General features: G+C 34.8%; 1 protein-coding gene across 2 annotated transcripts in view; it reads right to left on the reverse strand.

Annotated features, from left to right (window-relative positions):
• The window catches only part of CSMD3 (CUB and Sushi multiple domains 3), a 545,585-nt gene that overhangs the window by 296,211 nt on the left and 231,189 nt on the right, over positions 1-18,185 (reverse strand). For both annotated transcript variants that reach the window (XM_009995351.1, XM_009995350.1), the window contains 3 exons: positions 16,733-16,820; positions 13,118-13,242; positions 1,354-1,475 (listed from right to left, as the gene is read on the reverse strand). In XM_009995351.1, coding sequence (XP_009993653.1) covers positions 1,354-1,475; positions 13,118-13,242; positions 16,733-16,820 — 335 coding nt within the window. The remainder of the gene's footprint in view (positions 1-1,353; positions 1,476-13,117; positions 13,243-16,732; positions 16,821-18,185) is intronic.

Raw genomic sequence — 18,185 nt, forward strand, 5'->3', positions numbered from 1 at the left:
GAAAAGCTTTTAATTTCCTCAAAAAATACAATATAAATTCTGTCTACTGCTAGGTTTGATAACTTTTTCTCAGAAATTCTAGATGTGCACAGATTGTATCTCACTTGCTAACAGTATTTTTTACTACAGAAACAAGAATATGAAGCTCCTTTGAGCCAGAGAAATGGAACTTTTGAACTTTTTGTCCATCTGTGGGACAGAGACTGCATTATCTTTCAAGGACCCTTGCCACATTTTTGGTCATCTATAAATTGGATAAGTTGGATTAGTAGTCAGAGTCCTCGGAGCAAGGGTAAAAGAAAAAAACAACCTTCCCTTCCCTCCAAACACATCTACCATCTCCATTATGAATATTCTAAACACTTAATTAAATATTCTTCCATGCAACTTTGCAAGATTAGAGGGAGAAATGCACCAATGTATCTAATGTTTTCTGAAATGCAATTAGGTTTTCAGTGAGTCCTCTGGCTTCCTGGTGTACTCAGGTGTAAAAGGGTAGGCCTTCTCAGCCTCTCTTATCAATTATTGGAATGTGATGCAGATGGCAATATAAGACAGAAATTAAGAGGTAGAATATGACCCTTTACCAGCAAACACAGATGCTGATAATCCTTTATAAAAAATTCTTGACTTTAATTTTTGTTTTATTACATCTAGAGAAGTCCATTACACATATACCTGGAAACAGAATATAGCCATTGCTGCAGGTGTGTACCTCTTGAACTGAAAAACAACTGGTTTAATAACTTAGTTTTATTGCTCTATTTTGACTGATCTGGAATTATCAGAATTCCTAGTAGTTTTGGTTTAAAGTGTAGGTACAAACTATATGGGATTTTAATACAGTGCTTCAGAAAAATAAATTAATTACACAACTTTAGAACAGTCCTCCATGAAATAAAAGTGAATTCATGAACTTCAGTGATTTCTCACATTGTCCAAGGCCAAATGTGATGTAAACAGTCTTACACATAAAACAGTTCTATTGATCATAACAATGTTAGCAGACCCATGACACTGCTTCATACAATTGGGTAGTTTCTTCTGAGAATTCATTTAGAGAATCACATGAAAAAAACATGAGAGCATCTTCTTGGCATACAAAAAGAAAAACCCTCTTAGGAGAAACAACAAGTTTTAACACCTGTTCATAGCCATCTAATACCAGCCATTTCTTAGAAATGTCTGCAATGCACTAAGTTCAGCAGCTGGACCGTAGAGATAAATCGCATCAGTGGAAAATTACGTGTTTATGTGTTGTTTTGGTTTTATTTGTTGTTTCTTTTTGAATGTTTTTTTGGGTTTTTTGTTGTGGTTTCTTTTTAGAAAGCAAAGCCAGAATTTTAAACGTACCTTATTAGTATTGATAGCTGTGATGACCCACACACACTGAGCATTACTGTCATACTGGAATGGAAAATTGGGTGATGTGAAAGTGCCTCCAGGTCCCTGAAGATTGAATCCACATGTCTTGACTGCAAAAAGAAAGTTTACTGCTTAATTCACATACAAAATACATGTAGCAGATTCATTAACCAAACTCTTAAATTATTATTAATCATGATGTGAAAGATTAAAATACTATTAATAAAAAAGAGACTCACCTCATACAAGATAACAAAATATTAATGATTAATTATTCTGGTAAAGTAGCATATATTTTCTCTTTTGTCCAAGCTTATAATCTTAAAAAAAATATATATCCTATTGGAGTAAAAAGAGTAACCACAATAAGAGAAACTGCTCTATTTACTTTAAAAAGAACCTTTCAATAAATAACTTATGTCATTACCTTCACTAATGTCTTGAGAGACAAGAGTTTATATACAAGAACATAAAGATTATTTTTATCATAGTGCATTTTTGTGCATATATATCAGCGTATGGCATGTCAGGTTTTTTTTCTGCTGTAACCACTGTCCAACCCATTGAAGCAATGACTGAAGCATTGAAAACTTTTAACAGAAGCTTGTAAATGTAGGACTTTTACAAAGTACTGTTATCTATTTTTAAAAACTAAAAAGGGCATTTATTTACAAATCAAAGTCTCTATGGTCATTTAAAGTAGCACATAAAACCAAACTGCTCATTTAGTGTATGTTGCATGTCACATCACAAATAATATAAAGGAAATAAACTGCCATTTCTGCTTGCGAATTCTTTGACCATTCTTCAGAATCCAAGTAGCTTGAAAATTATTTCTACTGGATTTTGGTAGTATTGCCTTAGACAATTGACAGACATTCCACAGGCCTCTTTGAGTACAGAGCTATTTGATGCCTTAAGTTTGTCAAAATTCATTGGTTACTACTTCAAGTCAAGATTGTGGCAATACAAGCTAGTTTGAAATTATCAGTTGAAAGCTGAGCTGCTATGTTTTGAAGAAACTGAAATATTAAAAGCGCTTTCTAACTGCCAGGAAAAAAAAGTGAAAACCATGAAGTTAATGCAAGCCTACATTGAGAGATCGTGAATGATAATTATGCGTATGGAAGTACGTCATATAAACTCTGAAGAATAAAATTGAGCAAAAGCAATTAACTATGATCACATATAAAAGTCAATAGACAGAAAAAAATAAAGAAGATAATTTTGCAGTCCTTAATACTTACGTTAGTACAACTAACACTTGATGCAAGAAGCAGAGCTAACAGCATCTCCTGTAATTACTAAATAATTAGTCAAAGCTACTATAAACTTGGTTCAGTGCCTGACTAATCACTATCAAGAAGATAGCGACGTACAATCAGGCCAATAAAATGTTCAGATACCAAAAGCACAAGTTTAGAGAGAAATCCGCTACTGAGGTGATTTCACTGATATATTTTATAAGAAACACTGAAACTTTTTTTTACTTTCCACTGCTATCATGACTGAGGTGAACATCTGTGTAGCAACATATCATAATATGCCCAATTAAAATATATTGACAGTTTCCAGATGATCAAAATTTTCAGTATTTTTTAGTAAGAACTTTATTTGCAGTCTGGCTGCAGAAGACATTAAACTTCATTTGACATATTGTTAAAAATTTACAAATACGTATGTATAGCAGATTTATTCTCACTGACTCATGAAATTTTACTTTTACACCTATGTCTTTACAGAAGTATTACAAAACCTCCTAAGTTATATTTTTTACATTCTCATTTAAAATATATTCTTCAAGTAATGGTACAACACCAGAATGATTCAGTCTTTGAATTTAGGATGTCATTTATCTTTGACCTCTCTCAGGTGTTACTTAAATCTGTTTACTGAACATTACACTGAGAAATGGCATTTATGACAATACACAGGAAGCAGCAGAGAAAGATTTTTTAGACAGATTTCTCCAGTTTTGTTTAAGATAGTCACTCATAATATACAAACCCTAAACTAACAATAACCAGCTTTTCATGACCACTACTTTAAAGTAAATACAAAATATTGAGATTTTTAGGAGTCTTCCCAAAGTTTCCCTTTAAGTAGCTCCTACATCTTTTCACAATTATCATTCCAATTAAAAAGAGAGTGTCTTTCATGTTGCATCCCATTAGTTAAGACACTGGATGATATTTAGCCTACCTCAATGTAATCCTTTATTCAAAGTTATTTTGGAGTATAATGTAATAGATTTCTTTAACTTCAGAAATCTGCAGTGCATAACAAACAGTAGGAATATTCAAGGGCACTAGTCATACCTATGTTTAAAAGCTTGAAGAACAGCAGTACGTTTAGCTTACCAGGGGTGCTTCTATTATGTTAGTTCTGTACTAATAAGGCTGTCACTACACAGCATGCACTGCAGTTTCAATTATCAACATGACTAAAGAAATTTAAAATAATCAATATTGAGGAAGTATAGGCTTTTGTCATTCAAAATTTAGGCATACACTTTATTCTTCACTCTTCTTTTAAGAAAAATACAACTCTTCTGTATTGCATTCCAACGTATTTAATTTTGGTTTTGCTTCCAAAAGAGAATGTACAACTGCATGTCCTAATGTTTATTTCATGTGAACTACACCTATGACTTTAAATGTGTAAGTAAAAGAAACTGTAAAGAGCAAAGAAAAAAAAATAAAAAAAGAAAAAATGCTTTAAAGAAGACAACATTTTACTTGTGAAGAAGCCATAATTGTCTAGGCAACTCTTCATAGACAATAATATGAAAATCAATTGTATTGAAAATTTAGTATGTAATTATTTTATTTGTGGTCATTGCCAACATATAGAGAACAACCAGTACAATCAATACTATCCTGGCACTTGATCAGGTTTGGAGGGAAATGGTAAAGCTTTGATGTTCTGAGGGAAAAAAACAAACAGATCTTTACTGAGAATGGAAGATGCTATAGCTTTCCCTATGTTAACCACCATTTGGTTTATTCCAATCAACACTATTTAGCACTCTGATAAATAAAAAATAGTATAACCAATTAAGATGTCGGTCAGAAATACACCACAGCACATCTACTTCAGGATTAATACACTACAGTACAACTACTTGATTCATAAGCTTTTATTTTGACTAGTCTTAATAGGGATAATAATAATCCCACATGTGCACATTCCCCCAGATAAAGGAAAAAACTCCCCCTCAGGTACCTGGGATCACAAGGCTCACTCCAAGATGCATCTAGAAGAATTGTCACTCACCAAAGATGAGGTCACTCAAGAAGTCTCCTTAGGTGGTGTCCCAGCCTAAGGGGTAGGCTTCCTCGCTGCTCCAAGAAAAAACCTAACCTACGACTTCTGGGCGGGGACTCCTTTTTATGGACTAAGTCAGATCTGACCTGTGACCATTTGTTCGTCTGTCTACCTGGGCCAAGACACTCCATTGGCTGGGTACCCTGTTCACTAACAGAAGGTCCGGCCCTGGCAATCCCCAAATTGCCCTCAAAAACCAGGTGCCAGTGTGTCTGCTGGCTGCCTCAGCCCAGCAGAGGGTAAGACCAGAAACCGGTCTTAGCGCCGCCAAGTCCAGCCCAACAAAGGTGACACAATACCTGGCCCATCAGGGGTTAAGGTGTAGCTGCTTCTGCCAGCTCCAGAGGGAATATAACAGCTCCCACCACCGGGCAGGAGGGGAACACGAGTGCTCTGCCACAAGGATTTATCAATCTTTTAGTTTCTTTGCAATTTTTCCAGATAACCAATTTTACAGTAGTGTAATTAAAATATATATATATATATATATACAGGCACGTAACAGAATTTCTTCCCCTTTAGTAAATGGTGAAATGTCGCCTGTAGCCTCTCTTCATCCTTTTAGTAAGTTTTTCTTACAATACTTAGGAGAATTAATAAATGCAAATGAGTAGGGTAAAAGAAAAATGCCAGTTAATGGTGCCTGGGCCAACAATATTTGAAAAAGTTTTTGCAAGAGTAAATATAAAATCCTATATATGGGTTAAAATAAGCCCAAGAAGCAGTGCAGATAAGGACTGGCTGTCTGGGGAGTAGCTCTGCTGAAAGACACCTGGAGGCCCTGGTGGACAGGAAGCTGAATGGAACTGAGCGATGGGCCTTTCCAAACAAAGCGAACTGCATCAGTAAGAATAGAGCCAGCAGACTAAGAGGTGTGTTTATTCAACCCTACTCAGTATTTTTAGGCCACATGTGGAATACTGTATATTTGTGTTTCTTGCAGGTTAAGAGAGATATTAAGAAATTGGAAAGGGTCCTGCAGAAGACCACCAAGAAGACTGAAGAACCTGACAGAAGAAAGACTGAAGAAACTGCATTTGTTTGAATTAGAGATCAGAACTCTCAAGGAGGACTCTATTCCCAGTCCTTTGCTATGTAAAATGTCATTATAGAAAACATAAAGATACACTCTTCACAGGGATGCATGGAGACAGAATGAAAGGTAACAGACACAAGTTTTTTGAGAAATTCAATCTGGAGATAACAAAAAAAAAACCTCCCTCAAAAGAACAATTAAACATTGGAACAGGCTGCTGAAAGAAGTGGCAGAATCTCTCTCACTGGAAGCAGTGAAGACTTGGCTTGACACAGCCATGGATTACCTAATCTAAGGCCTTGTTTCAACAGGGGGTCAGATGATCTCCTGATATCCTTTCCAGACTAGAACTCTCTGATTCTTGATCAGTGTTTCAGAGTCAAAAGGAAAGAATAATTGAATAGGGTTTCACAAGGTTTATTCTGGGTCAGGTTCATTGCATATTTTCATTAATACCTTGAACAGCAGAATGAAGAGCATACTTATTAAATCTTCATTTAACAAAGAGCTGGGAGTACTGTGAATATAGTAGCAAACATAATTAGAATTAAAAAGGAGAAATTGAAGAAATAACTAAAAATGGGATGACATTCAGTAGAGACAAGCATAGACAAAGAACAAAAGGGGGAATTCACAATTCACAAATACAGTGTAAAGAGTAAACCATTTACCAGCATGTCTTCAGGAGTTACAGTAGGTCAGAAACATAACGTAAGTAAAAAGTTTCCAACTGTTATGAAAAGACAATCAAACTGGAAGATATGCACAAAATTATAGGTAGAAAAATGTGTGAAAATCAGAGTAATAATTCATCTTTTCTACTAAGCACTGGGAAAATCCGTTCTAAAATATTAAGTCTATTTTTAGAAACTGTATTTTAAGAAGGGCACACACCTATTGGAAAAATGCTGAAAAAGGCTCTAAGTCTATAAATATGACTTGTGAGGAAGGACTGACTGAACTGTTGTTGGTTAAAGAACAGGTATTCTTAAAGAATACAATAAACCATTGAAAAAACACATTAAATAATCTGCTCTCTATATAGAAGCACCAATTGAAATAATTTGTTTAGGTACAGCAAAAATGGTTCACATTTGAATTTAAAAAATTCTGTTTCACAGAATTGTCACGGTTGGAATGGACCCCCGAGTTCACAGAGTTAAACCACTAACACAAAAAAACCCCAACCAGCCAGCCAAACCAAAAAAACAAGACTACAAAAAAACCCCAACCAACCAAAAACCAAACAAAAAACCAGGAAACTACAACCAACCACACACACCACACCAAAAAATACCCACAAAAAACCCCACAACCTCAGTCACTAGAGCATGCCCTGAAGTGCCACATCTACACGTTCCTTGAATACCTCCAAGGATGGTGACTCAACCTCCTCCCTGGGAGGCTCTTCCAGTGCCTGACCACTCTTTCAGTACAGAAATTCTTCCTAGTATTGCTAGGCTAATGAAGGCCTAGAGTACTTGAGTAGCATCTAAGAACGCTTTCCTTGGAAATAAAGAATGTTAGACAAACATCTTCTGTGAATAAATACAGCTGGATTAAGGAAGTACTGCTGATCTGTTGGAACCACTTTCAAGCCTATTTATCTATGGCACGCTACCTGTATATATGGGTGTGTGTATACATACGCACATACATTGTTAGTCAGCAACACATTTAAGAGGTTAGATTAATTTCTGCACTTCAGAGAGAAGTGAGGCAATGTACTAGAGGTAAGCAAAGGTATATATAAAGGCAAGATCTAAAATTCGTAATGTACATTCTGCTTGCATGTCCATATTACTCAAATTGTTGTTTACAATATATCAACACAAGATACTGAGTCCATGAATTAATCACTTTTGTCAGGAGAAGGATCTGACCAAAATAGCAATACCAAGCAAAGAAACTGTTGTCACAAACTAATTAAAATGCATTCAAATACATAGTATCTTTGTTCCTGTTTCTACTAATAATCCAAATACCTTTGTAGCCTGCCTATTAACTGGATAATCATTATTTAAACAATAAATCACATCCTTAAATCACTTATTTAGATTTATCAGATACAAAGAATTATTTCAAAAACACCTTTGATTTTGACAGATTTGATGAGCTTTTCCAAAATCCTGTTCTGTTGCAGAACTTGTTGCTTACTTGCCAGCAGACTTATAAAAGGCAGCATTCATGAATGTTTCACAGGGTCTGAGAAACAAGCAAGCAGAAAACAGGAGCAGTGGTATGAAAGTAAAAGGGCTAATCGACCAACTGTGAATAGATCTATCTGTTTCATTTCCTGAAACGTAAATAAGAAGAAGAGATAGATCAACTGGCAAATAGTTTCATAAAGTAGATAATTGTCTCTGCTTAAGGAAGTTGGCTTTGTAATTATAATGGCATTGGCCTGTAGGGGAATACTGAATCCCATGGCACATAAATAAGTAGGGTCTCAATTCTGATGTGTTTAAACTTTCTCAATTGAATGAAATCAGAGAGAAGTCAAAGTAAGTAGTCATGTTATTACAGCCACATGTGTTAAGCATTTCTTGGGTTATAAAACAACTAACTGCAGAAACTTTTATCTTTCAAATATTTGACTCCAACTGTAACTCAATGGGCATTAAATGCCTGGACAAAGATTCTCATCTCATCTTTTGAATTCTTTTTTCTTTCTCAGGAAGGATGGGAAGGCACTGTTTGTTCTTATGTCCTGGAACACTGGTACGCTACAAGATCTGCATGAGGCCAATGAAATTGGAACAAATTTTTAAATCCCCAGAAGAATTTCAGGCTTACATTATGCATTTGTATTAGAAAAGTCTAGGTAAAAAAACAAGTGACTAGTTAATTTTCAGCTATTGCTTCAGTTTATTTGTCTGCTTGTCTACAACATAAAGCCATACTTTCCTAATAGCTCCAAATTCTAACTTCTTTTCACTACACCTTGTCCATAAATCACAAAGCGGAAAAAACCTTGATTTTCTGACACATTTTTTCACCCAGTCCCATCTACCCGAGCAACTGCTATTTTGCTCAAGTGATGTGAGACATAAATTATAAAACACATTTAAAAATGAAAATAAAAATGAAAACAAAATAAATAAATAAATAAAAAAGAAAAGAAAAAAAAAAGATAACTGCTGGTAAACTAAAAGATGCTACAACTGCAATTGAATCCAGTCAGGATAGCCAACTTAAATTTTTTTCTCATTTGACCCCAGAAGTCAAAAGGTTCAGAAATCAGTAAAATGTGCAAAGTAGCATTTTCCTGGAAACAAGTCTGCAAGATATTTATAATCCACAATATTTTCTTATATTTTCATAGAATCATATAACGGTTTGGGTTGGAAGGCATCTTAAAGGTTACCTAGTTCCAAATCTCCCCTGCAGGGAGACCTCCCACTAGACCAGGTTGCTCAAAACATGGCCCAACTTGGCCTTGAACATTTCCAGGGAGGGGACATCCAAAACTTCCCTGGGTAACCTGTTGTATTTTCTCACCACACTCAACGTAAAGAGTTTCTTCTGAATGTCTAACGTAAATCTACCCTCTTCTAGTTTAAAACCATTACCCCTTGTCCTTTCCCCACATGCATTTATAAAAAGTCCCTCTCCAGCTTTCTTGTAGGCCCCCTTCAGGTGCTGGAAGGTTGCTATGAGGTCTCCCCAGAGCCTTCTCTTCTCCAAGCTGAACAACCCCAACTCTCTCAATCTGTATTCATAGGAGAGGTGCTTCACCCCTCTGACTAGCCTATACTTCCCTGGGTCTTCCTTTTGTCCTGTTTTGAAAATGGAGGATATGTCTCCCCTTTTCCAGACAGTGGGGAGTTGACTGGACTGCCATGACTTCTCAAATGTGATGGACAGTGGCTTTGTAACTCAATCCACCAGTTGCCACAGGAGCTGTGGATGCATCTCATCAGGCCCCACGGACTTGTGCACTTTCAGGTTTTTTTAGATTATCTTGAACCTGCTCTTCTCCTACAGTGGAGGAATTTCCTGTACTCCCAGTCCCTGCTTTTGCCTTCTGCAACTTGGGTAGTGTGGCTAGAGCACTTGACAGAGAAAACTGAGGCAAAAAAGTCATTGAATGTCTCAGCCTTCTCCATATCCCTCAAGAGCAGGTCTCCTCTTTCCTTCCAGAGAGCGCCCGCATTTTCCCTAGTCTTCCTTTTCCCACTAATATACCTGGAGAAGATTTTTCTGTTATACTTGATATCCCTTGTCAGATTTAAGTCTATCTGGGCTTTCCTACCCTGATGCCTGGCTCCTGGAACAACTTATTTGTACTACTCCCAGTCTACCTGTACTTGATTCCACTCTCTGTAGACTTTTTCACATCTAAGTGTACAAAGCTTCGAGCTCTTTGTTCATCCATGCAGGCCTCCTGACATTTTTGTCTGCCTTCCTCTTTCTTGGTGTGTACTGCTCCTAGGCTTGGAGGAGGTGACCCCTGAATACTGACCAGCTTTCCTGGGCTCCTCTCTGTTCCAGAGCTTTATCCCATGGTGCCCTACCAAGCAGACCCCCAAAGAGGTCAAAGTCTGCTCTCCTCAATCCAGAGTAGTAAGAATACTGTGCAACCTCCTTGTTGTCCTAAGGATCTTGAATTTCACAGTTTTGTGGTCAGTGCAGCAAAAGCTGCCCTTAAGCTTCACACTGTCCACCAGTCCATCCTTTTCGATAAGAACCAGGTCCAACATAGCACATTTTCTTGTTGATTCCTCTGCCTCTTGGAGAAAGAAATTTAGGAAGTGATGCATTAGTTTTCCTTCTCAAAGTCCTATTTGATTTCTCCTGTAGAAATGCTTCAGACTTATTCCAGATGCACATTCATGAATATGATCTTATGCCAGTTCCAGCTGGTATTACACAATAACCCTTAAAGCGAGTTAATCTTTCATTTTTGTCAGGTAGTTACACTCAGCCACTTGCCCTATGAAAACAAGTCCTGAGGATTTATGATGTAAAAACAAAGGCATCTAACAGAATTGCGAAGTTCCCATTTAGACCTCTGTGCATATGCAGCACATTAATCACACTAATTGTTGATATTCACATGCCATTTTTGAAAAATGTATCATTATTGTGGAATTTTGACCATTTATGTAAGTGAATGAAAACGACTGCAAGCTGTACTGTTCAAATTGTAAACAGTACATGATAAAAAGCAGCATTTTAAGAGACATTTTAAAGAATAGAAGATGAAATACCCAATATACCATCCATGCACTTGTTATCTCCAAAGCTGCATCAATTCTCAAGAAAATATTAATTTATTGCATAAAATAATATTTATGCATGATTGCCTAACTTGTTTGCCCACATGGTTTGTACACAAGTATGCAAATTCAACAAGAACATGCACACATTACTTGCAGGTACTTTCTTCATGTTGCATTATATTTATACTACTTACGCAAAATTCTTAAAAAATATTTATTGTATGTTCTTTGCATGAAACTTAGATAAGACATAATTATTATTCTAGAAGAAATGTTATATTCCATCTTTAGTATATCTAAGAGTCTAATTGAAACAACTTGTCAATCAAAAGAACCAAAATGATGGCACATCGAAGGTACTTGAATCAGTAATTTTAATGCAGTTAATGATACTCTAAAGCATTTCATATTTGAAAAATATAATATACCAAATATGGTACAATATCTATACCATCTGTCTGGTTTTTCACCATTGGCATTGTATCAGTTCCTTATAACTTCCTTAATATTAGTCCTCTGCTTTCTAAGTTGGAATTAAGCTAGTTCTGTGAAGTTAATGAATGTAAAGAAGTGAAACACTGATCTTTTGTTTGTGAATCTACGTGCCACTTATGAATAATGGTGAGTCTGGATATTTAGCTGACACATATTCTGCAGGTCCACATTTAGATATAAGTTTTTCAGAACCACTACCTTCCAATGGATTTATTCCTTTTTCTTTCCAGTTCCGTATTAATGATTAGTTTAGCATTAGATACTTTTTTACAAATCTGATTTGTAATCATTATACAGTGTTAGTTCTCAGTGTAGTCATATAATCATACATAGTCATACTGAGAAAGAAGGAAAAAAAGGACTGAAGAATGTGGTTACTCTTTTACAGTTAAATACTTTGATACCTGCTGCTATTCAGAAGTAAAAACTTACACAAAAGTGAAAAGCAACATATTTAACAACCATTTATGTTTGAAGGCCCCAAAAAAACTTATGAGCTGCCTTTCTAATCTTAAAAGTAGCTATTCATATACCCCAGCTGTATCACAGTACTTCTGATACATAGGATACTGATCATTACATTGGAAGATTAGGAGACTATCATCCTAGAGCAGGTATCTAACTCAGGATATGTGGATATGCAGAAAAACTCTAGTAGACAAAACCTGACTCATTTTACTATAAATAAAAGTTTCATTCATGTGTGTTATGTGATTAATTCTGCAATGCATGCATCTCTGTGTGTAACTTTTTAGCAATGTTTTTAGTAATTATACATACATGCAGTACACACTAGTAGTACATATATATATATATATAAAGTGTATGAAAGTAGTATATATACTTATACTTCTAAACTTTTTATTTGTTCATGTGATTTGCTGTTATTAGAGCACATACTGGTGTGATCCATTCTAAACCTATTTCTGCAGCCTTAACACATATTATGTTTTTCTGTATCTCAGATATGGGTAGTTCCAACCTACACATAGTTTTTCATTCTTATCCATAGCTAGTCCCATTTAGACTGTTCTGGTATTAATTACCCAAGAAAAATCACCCATGTAATTTTCCAGCTTTTGTGCAGTTCTACTATATACCACCCTCAGATGTGTTTGCCCTCTTCTACTGTTTAGAAACATCTCACAGCTCTCTCTGGACACTAGGACAAGTATGCATAGCCTTGAATTACAAGATAAATATCCCTTCTGTTTCCCATAGCCAAGTGTTATTTGTGAGCAAACTGTATTCTTCAATATTAGGCTTTACTTTTACACCAATTTACACACTAATATTTGCATTATATGTACTAATGTATACATAAAATATACATATATACTGATACATTCATTCCTTGATTCAGATATTCATCATACTCATCTGCTTAGCAAATATGTAATGATGTTTCACAAACTACTTTTTGTAAATTGAATCCCTGCAATTTTTAAATCCATCTTGGTGAGTCTTAAGATTTAGCATGTAATAGATTTTCATCAGCTCATTATGAAACTTTGTAACTTAAGTTCCCAAGTAAAATGAAACATACTGAAATACAGACCAGGATTAAAACTTCAAGTCCTTACAAATTATTAATTTAGTAGAATTAGCTGCCAACAATATATAGATATGAAAGGACCGAATCACTACAAAGGGAAGAGATCATCTTTACCTTTACACACAGGTCTGTGGTCACTCCAGGCAGCAAAAACTTCAGCTATCCTCTGACAGGTGATACTTTTTGAACCTTGTAGCACATAATCTTCATCACAAGAGAACTGTACAGTTGCTCCCAAGCTAAAATCAAACAATGAGAAGAAGAATTTTTTACAGATAGGTACCAGTAATTTTTTCCATTATTTTAGGTATAATGATAATGAGAAATAAAAACGTAATCCAACTGATATTACTTTTTCTACTTACTGCTAAAAGGTTGAAGGCTCTGTACTGGCCCAACAGTGCACAGCATTCAGCCCTCTCTAGGCTCACTTTAGCTACTCTGGTTTACATCTTTTAACAGTCATCTGGATGTCAAGTGACTATTTTATAGTCACCTAATTCATGTCTATAAATACATGAGGGCTGGGCATCAAGAAGGCAAGGACAAGCTCTTTTCACTTGTGCCCTGTGACAGGACAAGGCGCAATGGACTCAAACTCAAGCATAGTGGGTAACAGCTCTATAAACTATACCAAGAAAACACTGTTTGTATAAGAAATAAGAATGTTTGTGAAAGAAAAGAATAAAGAAAATCTGCAGAGTCCATGAAAAACTGAGAAAGATGTAAAAGTGGAAAACTGAGAAAAATTAAAAAGTAAACATAATGTAAAAGCCCTTGCAAGGCGAGGCTGAAAAGCTTCTATATGAGATTTAGGAAAAATAGCTGTAAGGCAGATTATGGAGTTGAAGGAAGTTTCAAAACTACGAAATAGAAAAACACTGTGGGAACAAATGACCAAAAAACAGTGTGGACAATCAAGGGTACTCTGACTACCTGACTTACTTTTGATCCAAACGGCTGACCTGATGAAGCATCTTCAAAGTGTGTGTAGACTATACTACTTCTGTAAATCTCAAGAAAACTACAGCATGATATAGCTATGGAGTTCTTTATTGTTACATACAACACAGACATGAATCACAAAAAAAAAAAAAAATTATAACAAACAGTAGGAAAATCTCCAACAAGTTTCAAAAGCAGAATTTATTTAGCAAAAAAATTTGGTCTGTGGATGCAGCCAAAGGCCATATGTTCATTTAGTCCACTATGCTAACACTGAAAGTGATGAAAAGCAAATGCTTAGAGAAAAACTTCAGAATACAAAAAACCATCTACTGTTCATTTTCTGGGTCATTACCATATTTGAATCATTTATTGTTAATAAACTTGCTGAATTGGAGCTAGTAATTTAGTAGCCTCTAGGTGACTAAATTAGACTCCCTAGGCTAGCCTCCAGCTAGAGAGCTAAGACTAGTAATGCACAATAATAAGAAATAGAGCTTCTGTGGGTATATTAGTCCCAAAAGGAAGTTCATACACAATGTGGATCCACTAATAAATGGGTGAGGCAACCTTGTACTGAATGCCTTTTCTGCACCAATTTCTACAGCACATTTGTTCCCAGACATCTGCATGCTCCAGCATGATTTTGGAAGGAGGACAGTCAATACTGGGGAGAAACAGGTAAAAGAAGATGCCTATATTCAAAGGCAGATAGCTTTCACCAAAGGGAGCTGAAACAAGCTGGCTAATTCTACACAAGGCTGGTATAATCTATGAAAAATTGCAGTAGGAGAAGTTCTGACCAACTGAGAAAGGGTAACATACATGAATTTTTAAGAAAGGCAGATTGAAGCTAGGAACCTCGTATCTTCTTTGAGGTAATGCTCCTCAAAAAGTTTAACTAGAATGAACTTACAGGTAGGTCTTTTAGTGATTACTTGCAGTGACAACACTAGAAAAGGACTTGAAGGTTCTCTATTAAAGGCCTTGTCTACCAAGCTGCATTTCTGAGGCTAAACTGTGAAACACTAGCCTAAGTTATGATACTAATATATACGCTAGTGAAGAAATACAGTTGATTTATTTTAATTTCTCTGAAAATATCAAGAAATCTTGGGTTTTGGTTGTTGTTTTTTGTTGCAGTTTTTTGTTTGGTTTTGGGTTGTTTTGTTTGGTTTTTTTCTGTCAAGGAGCATCAGAAATTACATTCTATATAAAAATAGTTATAAAGTTTTCTCTGATGCATGTTGAACTTTTTCTTTTCTGAAAACTAGAGAAACAGAGACTATAATCATTAACTGCAAAATTATAAAACTGACTGCCAGCTAGGACATGTACTTGGCATGTGATTGTCATCCCTATGTTCTATTTGATTATGGGGAGAAGACAAAACACAATAAACCCAAGAAGTTTTGTAAAAGAACAAAGTAACATAATCTTGTAAAATCTTTGCTCATCTTCCAGATTACTCTAACATTCATCTTCAAATGTTAGGAAGTGTACTTGTGATCTGAACTGAATGTAATAAACCCTATTAATTTAAAAATTATCAATCTCCACCCTATTGATTTCTTCCTTTTCTCTTTCCTCACTTAGGCATTTTGAAGGGATTTATAAACATGATGATGATGTGAAATTAGCATGCTGTAAAGCAAGACCATAGCTTTAGATTTATTCTTTTAATAGAGTCCAAAATTTGTCTATATATCAAATCTGTAAAAATATATATGTTTAATCTTTATTAGTATTTGTTGAAAAAGAAAGAATTCAGAGACTCAGATAGGAGATGAAAATGAATTTAAAACTTTTTCAAGATTCATAATATATTTGTCTTGATTCATACAACACATCAGCTACTGCTCTCACTGTCAGTAGGAGTCATACAATCACTGAGAAAAAACAGAATGTCTTGAGAGTATTTTTTTTCTTACATGATAAGGAATTCGAAAGATGTCTGAGAATGGAGGAGGAAAGTAGACTAAAATTTGAGTTCAGCTTAAGTAAAAAAAAAATGGTGGAATAAATCACTGGCAGTATATAATGTTTTGATTCTTTGCACTCCTCCTAGAAACATCTGAAAAAGCTATGAAGGGATGAAATGCAAAAAAAATGGTGGAAAAACCAAGAACAAGATTTAGTTTGTTTTTTTGGTTTTTTGGGTTTTTTTTGTTTCTTTGTTTTTTCCATACAATAACACTATACACTACCAATCTGGTATGTAAAAAAAATTAATTAAAAAATTGTGTGCATTAAGAGTGCAAAGCCACTCTGAAGGCTACTAGGATACACCTAGACATACATCTGCATGTATCAAAATTCTGGGTTCCTGAAAAATATACTGTAGAAAATACAGTATTCTCTATTAGATTCCAACAAATATTTATATAATAATATCTGAAACCTCTTCTGTGAACTTTTATTGTTCTTTTTGTGTTGCATTCAGTTTTGCTTTGTCCTTCACAAAAACCTCCAGTAGTAAAGGTATGCTCAATATTCGCAAATGCAATACAGTATTAACATGAGAAATTATTTTAACTTACCTTCAATCCATTTTTTGCCAGATTATCAGAGATATATGCCCTCTTCCAAGTAGGTTTTTTACTTTCTTTTCATATTTAGTACAAGCTATATTACACTACATGATTTTATACAGAATTCCATTTCACTTTTTACTGAGAAGCTTGGTTTCAAAAGAGTAGCTCAATAACAGCAATAAATTTTTAACATGTGCATTTTCCAAGTTCAGTATTAAAAAATGATACAACGGTAGGGTTTATATTTTACCTAAAATCTGAGCCTATCCGTTTTCCATTTTCTGGTTCTCCAGGATCTGGACACAAATTGGATGCCTGTTTAATACCTCCTTCATTTACTGGAAAAAAAAAAAAAAAAAGACAACACAACAAAATAAACAAATAAGATAAAATAATACCATTTTTAGGAAATACAGGGTTAAGCAATTATCAGATATTGAAAAGTACATTATCTGCACTGTAGGTAATTTAAAACATACAGAATTTGATCGTCCATATAATTTCTAGTTTCAGTATGTAATTTCATCCCAATAATAAGCAAAACATGTATCTTCTGGTGGTTGGTTGTTCATTTTTGGAAGTTCATTATATGTTTTATTAAACAGCTATTTTGTTTGCTTATAATATTATTGAATCCATATGGAAATGTTGTTATGGAAATGTCCTTTACAAACATTAACATTTAAAAGAGTATTTATCAAGTTCAGGGCTATAAGATTGTACTCTGAACGTAATCTAATAAATGTCATCTCCACTAAGAGCTGACCTTTTCTCCTTGGATTATAATAAAACTTGAACACTAAGGCTCATGCTGAGAGAATTGTCCTTAATCAGTATTGAAAATGCAGATATCCCCAAAATATGGTGAGCTGAAAGCAAACTCAAAATGCCAGTTTGATTTGCGTACACTTATCTTACAATAAACTAAAATGGATCTTCAGAAACTTCCTGTGAATCTTTCTGTTTGTTTTTCCAGGAACTTGTATGCAGTGATCTAGTCATCAGCATATTCAACTAGCTCATCAGTCACTTGTTTATTTTTAATGCATTATATACTTTCTCTTAGTTTTTACAGCTTGCAAAAGTGTATCTTAAAAAATAATTTTAGGCCAAAATAATTCTATTCATTCTGATTTTAGTTTCTGAAGTTGGTTAAACCATGAGGTAGTAGTTCTGGAAAAAAAATATTAATAAAGGAGCTTGGTCTGCTATGACTTGGTAAATTCATGGCCTGATAGAGTATTTTTTTTTCCAGAAATAAAAGTTGACATGAAACCAAGAAATTTACACTAAGTAGAAAGAGATTTTCACTTTTATTCATCTTTATTTCTGAGTACTATACCAATGGATTTGCAATACTAGATTTCAATATTCCTTTTTAAGAAGAAAGTTTGCATATAATTAGGCTAATCATATTTCATTGGAAACTGAATGTACCTGAATTTTTTAAAAATGTAGTTTCTGACTAAACTTATGAAGAGTGTTCATTAAATTTCAGCTTTTAGTGAAGGACACTTCAGAATACTCGGGAGTTTTCCCTTCCTTGAAATCTTGCCTTCTTACACACACTGAAATTGAAGGATTGGTTTGCTGCTTCTGAGGAAGTCAAAGGCCAAATGAAAATGTTGGAGAGGGTTAAAAGGAAAACATCTGAACTTAGCAAACTGCTCAAAAACTATCAAGATCAGCTCTTGTCAGCAGGA

Source organism: Chaetura pelagica, unplaced genomic scaffold, assembly GCF_000747805.2.
Source record: "Chaetura pelagica isolate M959 unplaced genomic scaffold, ChaPel_1.0 scaffold53, whole genome shotgun sequence".
Classification (NCBI taxonomy): domain Eukaryota; kingdom Metazoa; phylum Chordata; class Aves; order Apodiformes; family Apodidae; genus Chaetura; species Chaetura pelagica.